Below are 12,573 nucleotides of genomic sequence, written 5' to 3' on the forward strand. Positions count from 1 at the left end.
AAATACTGCAATGCCTGCCATTTGAAATTCGGTAGCATTGAATAAGAAATGTCTCGCCCTGCAAAAGCTTTGTCAGGTCCAGTCCTCAACCATGAGAATTGTAGGACCCAGCAGACCACCGCGCGCACCCCCCTTGCTTCACCTGTTCGCGTGCACACGAGAAGCGCCCCCCCCCCCTCTCTCTCCCTCCCTCTCTCTCTCTCTCTCTCCCCCTCTCTCTACCCCAAACTTGGTAATTCCTTCCACCACCGGCCCACAATAATGCCACAAAAGCCAAGACAAATCACAATGCTCAAGTTCTACAGCCTGCTGGTCATCACCTTGGCCGTCGCCGGCGGCTCGCTGGCCGAGATGATCTTCCGCTGCCCGGCGTGCACCGCGGAGCGCTTGGCTCTCTGTCCGCAGCTCAACGAGCCTTGCGCGGAAATCGTGCGCGAGCCGGGCTGCGGCTGTTGCCCGGTGTGCGCCCGGCAGGAGGGCGAGACGTGCGGCGTGTACACCCCGAGGTGTGCCGCTGGCTTGCGATGCTACCCGACTCCCGATTCGGAGCTTCCCTTGGAGCAACTGATGCAAGGCATGGGTCTGTGCCGGCATACGGTCGACACCGATACCGCCAGCCTGGAGCACCGGGAGCAGACCAGCGGTCAGTTTCATTTTTGCTTCAAATAACGGGAAATATGACAACTGATGTAAAAAAAATCCTACTCGCATAAAAGGATCATGCTTGTTGCTCATTTGCAACTTGACTGGCTTTGTCTGCTTGGTTTGAGCACAAATGTGAAAAGTTGGGAACAATCCTCCACTCTTGCAACCCCAAAGCTGCCTTTAACCCGGCGAGCAAACTAAAGTAGTGGGCAGAAATGTCCAAAAACGGCACTTCTTGGATGGCGCTGGAAAAAAAAAAAAAGTTGATGTTGATGATTCTTTGAGGGATCGGAGAGAGCCGGGAGACAGCGGGAGGAATGTTGCATTGTTTGGAAAAGCTGGACTTTAGGCTTTGACCTGCAGTAAGCATACACTGGGGTTTACCTAGAAAACGGGCCGACTGTGTGTGCAGGAGGAGTCCACTGAGGCTCATGTGCTTTGTTGTTTGTACAAGGACGGGTCACCGCGAAGAGGAAAAGTAAACAGCCTCTCACGATTCGGATGATTCCGAGGCCCTCTGCCGAGCCGGACCTTTAAATGCTTTGCCCGAACGACACGTTCATCATTTTTCTCCATCGTTATCATCGGGATTTCATGAATCCCAACGGAAAGCGGCTCAAAGGCCACGGAGCCTTACGTCATCACTACTGCTGGTTGTTATACAAGAACAATATGAGGATGAATAGTGGAGGAATGTGGAGGAAGTAACATTGTCAAGTACATTTTCTAGGTGCTCCTGGAAGTGAGAGGCAGAGTGGGAAGAAACAGCAGTACCATCTGAAATAACACGCTTGGCTAACAAGAGCAAGCATTCCTGTCCAGTTGAAGCCTGACAGACTGAAATAGCCCAGAGATAATCCTCCACAAAAAAAAAAATCCTCCACCCACCAACGCAGACTTTGTTCAAAAACGTCGTCGTTCCAACTTCTGCCAATCAAGACGGCAACCGCGCGTTTAGTAGCCGTGCCCAGAATCTTCTCGCGCTTGTTCCGAGAACTGGGATATCTTTTCACCCTCCTCGGTGCACAAGATTTATTTCAAGACAATTGAAATCATTTTAACCATTCGTCCGTTTCCAGGTGAGCTGCAGCCGATACAGAGAATAGAAACGAACCAATGTAGTCACAATTGGAAATTATTCATCACAGTTTTCCAGATTTTATTTTGTGTAAATGAGATAATATTACCTATTTTACCTGGACCTTTAAGCAATTGGACATTTAAAAAAAGAAATTAATCGATTGTCAATTACTCTTAATTGATCGTCACACCTCTAATTTGCAATTGTTTGTCGGCAAGTGAGATGAATGTATCGAAGTAGGCATGTGTGTGTGTGTGTGTGTGTGTGTGCATGTCATAACGTGTCTAAAAGGCACTCTGAGATAAAAGGGAAACACATCTGCCTTCTGCAGATTGTACAAAACCAGTTCCAGCACTTTAAGGTGGATGGACAGGCAGACACACAAAAAGAAGATTTGGATCTACACTGAAGCGAATGAGCCGCTCTACGCTTGGTTGAGCCCAATCTTGACGCGGCACCTCTGGCTTTTGTGCATTCTGGGAATCTGTCATGGCTCACTTTTCCAAAGGAACTCATTGTCTGGGGATTAATTAAAGCAGTAGACTGGACAGTTGGCCTGCTCCTATGTTTAGACTGCTGATCCCGACCGGCCCACCGAGGCCTGACTCCCCCATAAAGGGAAGGTGGTGTGGTCCTCTGTGCTTGGCTGCATGTACATACAGTGCAAGCGATTGTGCCCTTTGACCTTTACAAATGGTGCGTTCATGTGTGGGGCTGCTGAGACTTTGAACCTCCATACAGTATGTCTAAATTACGTAAGGGCACATTTGATCAAAACAGTTTCTAGCCGGGGGGGAATTTTTTTTATTTTGGAGCCAAAAATACAATAATTTGATAAATATTTATATATAAATGATCAAATGTCAAAAGAGTGGCCATGTCTATCACAAGGTGATTATAATGACTGAAATGTAAGAAAATAACTCAAAATGAAAAACAACCTTGCTGTTAAGGAAATCAAATGTAAAATGCTTTGACAAGAATGAAAAGTAACTGAAACGACGTCTTAAAAGTACTTTGTTTTCATCTTCGTCAATTGAAAAATAATTCTTGTTTACTGTTACATAATAGTGAGTGAACTTTTTTTTACCTTGCACTAAACAAACATGGAAAAAAAAGTACAACTAATATAAAAACTAGTAAAAAAAAAAAAACAAAGTCAAAAAAAAGCATACTAGAATTTTTTTTTTTTAAATGTCAAAATAAATCCAATTATATTAAAAAAAAAATTGCAATTTATTATAACCCCGGTGTATCTTTTTAGGGGAGAGGAAATTTGCAAAAATATTAGGATTATTGCTTGTGTACATTTTAGCTAGCTCCGTTCTTTCACACACAGGTACCTAACAAACAATAAACATACGACACCATAAATGTATACCTGATTGACTTTCTCCCCCTTCCAGGTGAGACCTTGGAATTGTTGTCCGAGTCCAGCCTGACTGATGTCCGCTTAGCTAAGGACACCACTTGGATGGGACCCAAGGAGACGGCTATGCGACAACATCGTCAAGAGATCCTGACCAAGATGAAGAGCAACAAAGTGGAAGAGCTTAAACCTACACGACCCAGACAGGTAAGGGAGGGGGGTAGAACAAATCAGTAAATCATGTACAAGGCCTCCATTTGTACTGACACATTTCAAAACATTTTCAAATGACATCCCTGATGTCAACTTTAAAATCCTTTCAAACTCAGCACATATGGATGAAAAAAACAACTTCTGGCTTTCTCATATACTCAAAGTTTCCACTCCACCCGCATGCAGTGACTCTGTGCCTCGCTTCGGGTTTCAGACGCCATGTCAGCAGGAGTTGGACCAGGTGCTGGAGAGGATCTCCAAGATGCCCTTCAGAGATAATCGAGGTCCACTGGAGGACCTCTATGCCCTGCACATCCCCAACTGTGACAAGAGAGGGCAGTATAACCTCAAACAGGTGCATAATCATGTAGAATTAAATACATAATATATAGAAAAATACATATATCAATATATTTAAAAAAATATAGAGAACATATTTATATTTATATATTTATATCCAATTTAATTTCTAATATCTCTAATATTGTAAGAAAGAAGATTGCTGCTGACTCCCCTGTAATAAATGTGGTTTCAGTGCAAGATGTCTCTTTATGGTCAGAGGGGTGAGTGCTGGTGTGTAAACCCCTACACGGGGCGACCCATCCTAGCAGCCCCCACCGTGCGGGGTAACCCCAACTGCAGCCAGTACCTTCCAGAGCTGGAGCTGGAGATGGCCAACATGGAGCAGATACAATAATAAAAGCCCAAAAAAAGCAACTGTGAAGGAAGCATCTGGGAACAAACAACAATGAATAAGTGAGGTGCAACTTGCAAGCTTCAGTAAGCGCATACTGTTAAAAAAAAGACAACATTATAGATGCAAGGGGTGCTTTGTTTATTATATGTCTTTAATGGTACATTGAAACTAGTTTATTGTGTTTTGTGACTACATGTAACTCAAAACACTTAACCCATTGAAAAAAAAAAAAAAAAAAAACACTCTCATAATGTACTTCATAAAAATGTACTGTCATGGATTAATTATATAGAAGTAAAAATAATTAAATGGACCACTTGTTACTCCTATGTACTCTTTGGCCACTCGGGAGCAGTGTAATACAGACATTGAATATACACGGAGCCTCTCTATGACGTTTTGCATTGCTCGTTAGCATAAAGCTAAACCAACAACAACGACAAAATATCTGGCAACTCGAAAAACCGCTCACTCGTATCTCAAAGCAAAACGTAGGCTACTGTTTTGAAAATTTGAATCGGACTAGCCTTGCGTTCAGTAAAAAATAAAACAGGAAATTAAAATCTCCCATTCTTGGTGAAGGTAATACGGCTTTAAAAGTCATTTTAAAAAGAACAGATTTAAATGTTGCAATCAAAAGGTCCAAGCTTGCTTTTCCAGAGTACAGGTTCTTTAATTAAATAGTGATTTGTCTTACAAAAACCGAGTACATGAACGACACAAGTGATAAATATTTGTTCACATCATAGTCAATTTCGTTGATTTGCCACATTGTACGCACGCGTCGCGCCTGAATGGATGGAGCGGAGGGGGACAGGCTTCAAATTATAAACCCACGCATGATGCATTGTCATAAAATAAACACAAAGAAGGTGACGAAAAAAATCCCCAAGTACTTGCCCGATATATAATGGATCTGAGAAAATAATGTTATCAATACATTAATCAGATAAACTGCTTGACAGGCTTAACGAAGGGGGGGGCTACACAGGTTTGTGACGGTGTGGCGCCGTCTCTGATCAAATCGTTCACCATCTATCAATCTCCACATTGGAAGCGCCATGCAAATTGCCATGTGGCCAAAGGCACTTAAGATTTCCATACGAACTCAATGAGCGTACACGTGCGGCGGCCAGGTGGATTTGCAGACCACACCAGGCCTTTACATAACCTTTGCATGCAGGTCCCAAAAGATGTGAGCTTTTTTTTTGAAGGGCACGGCACAGACACACTTACAAAATAGACCACCTGCGCCGCAAATTAGACCTGCTTTTAGCTGCTCTAAGGTCCACTTTTCCTTTCTGCCACCAAATTTTACGAAAATGTCAAAATTTACGATGACATATCTGTCTGTCTATCTTTATCATTTATAATATTTTTGCTTGGAAAAAAGCAACGTATCATTTCAGAGTTGCTTGATCGTAGTAAGGGTGGTTGGCCCATATCGGCAAGTACAACACAAAAAAAAGAAAGAAATCACGGAAATTATCCCTCTTATGTTTGCTAATGGTGAGCACATCAAGGAGTTATCACGCACACACACACACACACACACACACACACACACACACACACACACACACACACACACACACACACACACACACACACACACACACACACGCACACACACACACACACACACACACACACACACACACACACACACACACACACACACACACACACACACACACATACACAGTCCGCTTAAAACCACAGTTGCAGTATGTACAAGCAAGTTTGTTTCCCTTTTAAAGTTGGCACTCATCACGTGTGACGGCCAAACTTGAACCTCACTCGTTCCTATTGCTGCTGCTGTCCAAGTCTTTGCACTGCAAGTCACCACCGGCGTAGTTTATGCCTGGGATCTTGGCACCGAAACGATCCACGCACCAACATATCCCCCTCCTGCGGCCGCGGGATGGTTTGCACTGCGGGTTGAGACGTGACGGGTTAACGGCTTTCCGGATCGTGATAAGTAAACACCAAGGTGGAAGGATTCCAGTCTACCTGTTTGCGCTTGAAGAAACCTTTTTTGTCACAGTTGGGGATGTACAAAGACAGAGCCAAGACCCGAGATGTGTCCTTCATGCTTTGAACCAGGTGATCCAGACGTCTCCTGCAGGGCCCCTACGTAGGGGGGGCGACACGTATTTGTATTTACAATCAACAGCTTACGATTATGCTCCCGATTGCGATATGATGTTTGACATCACGTGAATTAGTAAAGCAGTACAGGTTTGCACAGTGTATGGAAATAAATGAGGTGATTTTTTCCTGGAATGCAAACTTTTAGAATATGCATTTAGAATATCTTTGACAGCAAAATAATAATTCAAAAAAAAAAAAAGCTTTGCTAAAGGTGAAGCGCCGATTACGTACAAACTGGGGCTCCAATTTCTCCAGGCCGTGCAGAGGGAAGTCCAAGTTGCTATTGGGTCCCACCCTGGCTAGCTGCTTTTTGCGATCCTTAGCCTGCTTCATCGCCTGGGCCTTGCGACTGCTGATGTGGTCCCGTCCATAAATGGGCACCTTGGTTTGGGGCATCATGGAATCTGGGACAGGAAACAAGACATCATTGGTCACAAATGGATGTCCGGAAGAGTCAGGATTGGTTTGTATGTGACAACACAATTAGATCAATTTCTGAAAATTTGACTCTGTCCTCATCTGCACCAACAGACAAATTAATGTGTGAATTTGAACGTGGACACAATCCAGTGTACACAGGAAAAACATGGGGAAGAACATTCCACAAAGTAACCACATCAGGCCAGGTTTCCATTGTGCGAAAGGTAATCAAATATCATGGCTAAAAGCTCAGTTGGAAGGATCTGAAAGCATATGTAACCAATAACCATCCATGGAATCTCTATTTTCTCCCCACTGGAACAGGTGTGCAAGATCCTATCTTAAAAAAAAAAGTCAAAATTAATCGTACATACGGTATATGATAAATAACTTGGGCCCCGCTATAGATCCTTGTGGAACACCACTCATCGTGTCCATGCGAGTTGATTGGGGTGCCCTCATTTTTTTTCCAAATAGAGCTTGTGCTCTTGCTTGATTGCTTCTAAGTGTAAATAATCAATCAAACGATGCTTTTCTATGAAGTCATCAAAGCTGACTCAAACGTGTTTTGTTCCTTTAAGCTACTGCTGGCCCATTTTCATTGATATGTAGCGTTTCCTCCATTTCATTGGTACGTGGCCCAATGTGGCTGCTCGCCAAGCTACTAAGCTAACGTAATGATGAAACAAGGTCACCACCACTCCCCCCCCACCACCAAAGCTCTCGCGATGACGATGCTGTAGATCACCGTGATGTCATCCCTCTACATAATGACTTCTTGAAAACGGTTTCCTACTGACAGTTATTCTCTCTCCCCCTCCTTTGGAGGAAAAAAAAAAAAAAAACAGGCAGGATCCGCATTATACGTCCGTCCATCAAGTCTTTGCTTGCTAATCCTCACCCAATCTGGCCTGTGCTGACGAATCACGTTGGAAACTTTTGCACGATGATGGTCTTCTTTAAATCAGGTGAACTGGACCCATAGTTGACAAAGATGCAAAGATTACATGCGGACAATGCGCAAAGATCTGAAATATGACATCATCTCCTTTGAACAAGCTAGCAAAATGCGCAGCTTTTGATTGGCCGTCGACTGAGCCAGTTGCGAGTGGTACGACTCGGCCAAGAGCAGCAAGAAACGAACAAAAGGAGGCGAGAAATTCTTCCGCTTGGGGGGGCGGGGGGTGAAGATCTACACGTGTAATGTCATCCATGTTACTTTAAACACCTGGAATTGAATCTTGTTGAATAAAATCCTTTCTCGTATGTCTTGGCCTCGGGCAGATGTCACTTCACCAATAAGGAGCAAGCTCATTTCTGCCAGGCAATAAAAAAAATAAAAAAAACACAGACACACGAGTAACCAGGTCCCACCTGTAATTTTGTTTCATGCGGGTCAGCACCCGATCCGCACCCCCAAGGCAATTGCCCACTCACACACAAAGCCGACTGATTTATGCCTTTCAGGGTTAAGATGGCGCCCATTGTTGGGTTGACTGGGAAAAGGCGCATCAGCGTCATCGTTTCCTTCTGAGGGCCATAATGACTGTCAAGACTAGATGGGCTACATAACAAATGATCACTTCAAATATTTGAAAAAGATGAATGTAATCAACATTGCTAACCGTATTTATTTTTCAAAAGTCAAGACAATTCATCATTTTAGTATTGACACATGAAGTCCATTCACAATTTGTCTTTGCGGGCCATATCTGGCCCCCGGGCCTTGAGTTTGATATCAATCCTGGAGACACAGTCTCGCTGGTTCCAAGAGGTCAACACCTCAAGTCACTGGTCGAATTTCAGAAGAGCCACCTTATCATCAGCGGCGGACTGTGAGAGCAAAATCACATGGTGCCAAAATAAACCCGTTGAACCCACAGCGTCAGTCATTCACCCAAGACACGCATGAGAAATCAGTCTCACTTCATTTGCCTTTCAATTCGGATTGATTAGGAACAAATAGGCTTTTCCATTAGAATAGCAATTCCTGTGTTCAATTCTGACCAATTATGAGTCCATTTTCCAAAGACGAGCGTGACGCCGCTGGCCTACCTTTGGAAGGCTGCAGCAGTTTGTACAACTTCTCGTTTCTGCAAACGCCGCGGCCGTGCAAGAGGGCGTGCAGGGGCTTCTCCTCGCCGTTTTTAGGAAGGCATCGCAGCCCGCGAGTACACGGCCCCGTGTACACGCCGCAAGACTGGCCGTCTTCCAGCGCGCACGTCAAGCAGCATCCGCAGCCGGGTTCCTTCACCGCCTGACAGCCCACCGGCACCGGCGGGCACATGGAACGGGCCTTCTGGTCGCAGGGCTCGCACGGCACGTACGACGCAAAGCAGTTTGGGACGAACAGCAGCACCAGGAGAGCTACGCTCGGTAGCATGCTGCAGGCGTGGTTATCAACTGAACAAGCCACTGGAGGAGTCCGAGCATCAAGCAGGGCGTTTGCGGCATCCACAGGTGCGCAAAGTTAGCAGCGCAGACCACCACTGACGCGACTGATAACCAAGTTTTGCAGTGGCGGAAAAAAAGAAAAGACAAAAAAAAAGCTTCAATGAGCACGAATAGATCCAGCAGTGGCCTTGTCTTCTCGTCTTCTTCTGCCTGGCGCCGATTGCGCGCAAAATCTTTCGCGTGCGTCTGTTTCTCTCTGCGTCGCTCCTCTCCTTTCCTCTCCTTTCCTTTCTGCCTTTCTGCTTCCGTGCCTGGCTGCGTGTGAGCAGAATGTGTAATCTGGAGCTGGCTGGCTGGCTGGCTGGCTGGCCGATGACGATGGGGATGTCAAAGAAGGCACGGAGGGGGGAGGCGCACTTGTCAAGCGTGCAGGCTGTGATGCTGATTCTGCAGGGCGGGTACTGGCATGCCTTCACATAGGAGACGGTGATGGGACTGAGGTCTATAGGACCACTCCCCCCCCCCCCCCCCCACCACCACTCATTGGACTCAAGTTGAACAGGCAATCCAGAGATTTAGAAAAGTCAGCGTGATTTTTTTTTTTTTTAAAGTGGGGGGTGGAATTAAAATGTTTGTAATTTTTTTAAAATTACATTTGTACTTATTTTTGTTAATTTTCTTTCAATTAAATATATCATCAAAAATAATGACTTTTTTACAGCATATTAATTTCACAGATTATTATTTTTTTTTCACAGTGTGTCTACTACAATCTGTGAATCTAATTTGATCCTAATGATTTCTATGATATGCTTCTCCTTTCATATCACCAGATGCATTTATTTCCAGGGTCCCTCCTCTGAGCAACCAAGCAACATCTTGCTCATGGTGAGGCCCCCGGAACAGAAACTGACCTTTGAAAGCTTTTCTTCCTTGCAGTATAGGTCAGGTTTCACATTGCCGGCAGTCTCTCTTCACATGTCCTTTTTAGCATATCAGCCAATCAAGTCGAAAAGGAAATTCATCTTTCATTTGGATAACAACCCTGTACTTGACTGCCTTGTTCAGCTGCTTTATCATTCATCTCAACTCTTTGCAGCCATGTATGGTAGCACCGCTAAGACGTGACTTTTCTCGCTAATGCTCACTCAGCTGAAATCGAACTAGACGCGTGACATCACGCCGCCATTCCCTTGCTACTTCCTTGCAAATTCGCGGATAAGAACGAAGATGACCGTGGAATAAAAAGAGGATTCTTTTTTTTTTTTGAAACGAGAGTCAGAAGCGATTTATTCATTGTTCTCTCATCAAGGTTTTCTCTCCTATTGTTTGGCCGTGTCTACCCGTGGCTCGGCTTTCACGTCCTGACCTACTTTACGATGTGCTAAAAGGACGCTCGCAGCTGCTCGTGGAAGAGCTTCCTGGAGTCAGCTTGAAAAATAAAAAAAGGACTCAAAAGATTCAACCTGGATTCGTATGAGAGCTCTGAGATCAAGTTTGGGATCTTCATCATTGCCGTGGTGACAAATAAATGCACTGCAATTGGCCCATGTGGCCTTTTGCATCTGTCAGCACTCCAATTCTCGTCCATGCGACACAGTATGATGATGCGGCGTCCTTGCGCCGCCGAATCAATGTGAAATCCAAGTTGAGTGTGAAGTGCAGATGGTGCTCGCGCGTTTGCTTCCCACCATGTATGTTAGCATGAAATTCACCGGGGAAACCAATGTGTTGCACCTGTTTGCCGTGACTAATGGCGGATTAAGGGGAGATATTTTCTTTTACACAGAAAACGAAAGCTTCGTGTTTCCAACGACAGCAGTTGCTGCTTTGCTTTGCTTCTAATGATGGTAATGTATAAGCAAAGCCACCTGCAACTAAGTGGAAGCCACATAGCGTCTTGAAAATATAACACGTTCCCACAAGTACAGCCCACACGACGTAAAATGACAGATTGTTGCAAATCCTTTCGGAACATCTGCCGGTACAGATGCTCAATGTTATATATATATATATATATATTTATACACACACACATACACACACACATCTATATTTTGTATCATGTACTGAATACGCCACTGGATTTACACAAACGTGCAAGATTTTGTGTGGGCATTCCAACAACATACGCGTATTGTGTCTGTCTATCACACGCAGCTAGCTTCTGGGTGCTGGTGTAACCTTAGCAAAGCTTCTAACCATCCCTCATAAAAATACATTTCCCAGGTTCTAAATATCATTTGTTTGTCCCACAGTCGGTCTCATTCCAACATCCCGCTTGCCTGAGCAGTTGCTCGGGAGCAAATTGCGCTGAGTGATGACTGCGGTTTCCCACATTGGCATTCCACCTGCAACCTCGTAAGGTCAGCGCGTCCCCGACGCTATGCGCTCTCACGTGCAAAGACGACAAAGAGGCATCGCAACTGCTTTTTTGGGGGTCTAAATTAAACCAGTCACCGTGGAGTGAACCGGAATGATTTTGCTGGCCAAGGACTTTTTGCTGCTTCAACCCTCCAATCATATAGTAAATGTGTCAAGCGTGATGGTGGTAAAAAAAGCACAAGACGGCTGGCACCTGTATCCTACTTGACAACTCAGCAGGAAAAAACCTGGCTGACACGAAGAGATGTCTTGACTTACTTGTGCTGCAACATTACCGATTCACAAAATATTTTGCCGCTTTTACACCTTAACTCATTCAGCGCCATTGACGTGAGAACATCATTGTTAGCTTTCAGATGGGTGTAAGTCACCTCTAAGTTTTTTTTTTTTTAAAGTCCTCTGTGTCCTTGGGGCTCTCGCATATCAACGCAAAACAAGCGGCCAAAGAAACCGGCTCGGGGACACGACTTGTTTTTTTTCCACGAGCGCTGCAGATCTTTATCAGATGTGCTGAGCTGGTCCGTTCCAGATTCTTGGGAGCAGCGATGCTGCGATTACTCCACATGCATGAGAATCGTCATTATACGCATGTTTTCCTCGTCGGCGCCGAGCCACCGGCTTTTCCCCTTCCCCTTCCATTTGTCACATTTCAGATCCGAGTCAGCTGGATGGAAAGGGCTCGTTCCCAGACTTTGTTCTCTGGGAACCGCCGCCAGAACGAGACACGGGATACTGCAATGAGAGCATATTGCCGGCCGGGCCAGGGGTGAGTCAGAGGCTGCTCCAGACAATTCAAGGAAGACCAGATAAAGGGACCAGTCTGAAAGGAGTAAAGGAGAAGGGGTCTGCTTGTCATTGGACTTGCAGCTACTGGTGCCTGGAGGGAGCTGAAGAAATGTCCCCCAACATCACACAATTGAATCTCAATGACATGACGTGGTCCCCTCCCCTCCCCCCCAAAGTAAATCAAAGCAAAGCTTTGTCACTGCCATGTTCAAGCTTGCCTGACTCACTTGCGGTCGGTCAGGTGCTGAAAATTCAATCCAACTGAAAGCCACGTCATCACTTCCTGAACACGTTTGCGCTTTAGCATACTACCGGCTAGCAATGTGATTCAATCCAACGCGTACAGCAGATGGTCGTGTGGGAGGCGCCCGGTTCCCAAACATGCATCCGTGGAGCGGTGATGATAAAATGCTAAAATCACCTCCAAGT

At 45.1% G+C, this 12,573-nt stretch overlaps 2 protein-coding genes across 2 annotated transcripts; one reads left to right on the forward strand and one right to left on the reverse strand.

Moving 5' to 3' along the window:
* The first annotated feature begins 228 nt into the window (after window positions 1-228).
* igfbp2a (insulin-like growth factor binding protein 2a) lies at window positions 229-5,204 on the forward strand. The gene is made up of 4 exons (XM_085905359.1): window positions 229-643; window positions 3,133-3,302; window positions 3,523-3,663; window positions 3,844-5,204. The coding sequence occupies exons 1-4, from the start codon at window positions 262-264 to the stop codon at window positions 4,003-4,005; spliced, it is 855 nt and encodes a 284-aa protein (XP_085761485.1). The 5' UTR covers window positions 229-261; the 3' UTR covers window positions 4,006-5,204.
* Window positions 4,159-9,105, reverse strand: LOC147062975 (insulin-like growth factor-binding protein 5). The gene is made up of 4 exons (XM_085905333.1): window positions 8,635-9,105; window positions 6,391-6,563; window positions 6,019-6,138; window positions 4,159-5,939 (listed from the first exon to the last, which is right to left on the reverse strand). Exons 1-4 carry the CDS (start codon window positions 8,960-8,962, stop codon window positions 5,802-5,804), a joined length of 759 nt encoding a protein of 252 aa, XP_085761459.1. The 5' UTR covers window positions 8,963-9,105; the 3' UTR covers window positions 4,159-5,801.
* Window positions 9,106-12,573: the final 3,468 nt, after the last annotated feature.

This window comes from Syngnathus leptorhynchus, chromosome 1 (assembly GCF_054491065.1).
Source record: "Syngnathus leptorhynchus isolate UIUO chromosome 1, UIUO_Slep, whole genome shotgun sequence".
NCBI lineage: Eukaryota > Metazoa > Chordata > Actinopteri > Syngnathiformes > Syngnathidae > Syngnathus > Syngnathus leptorhynchus.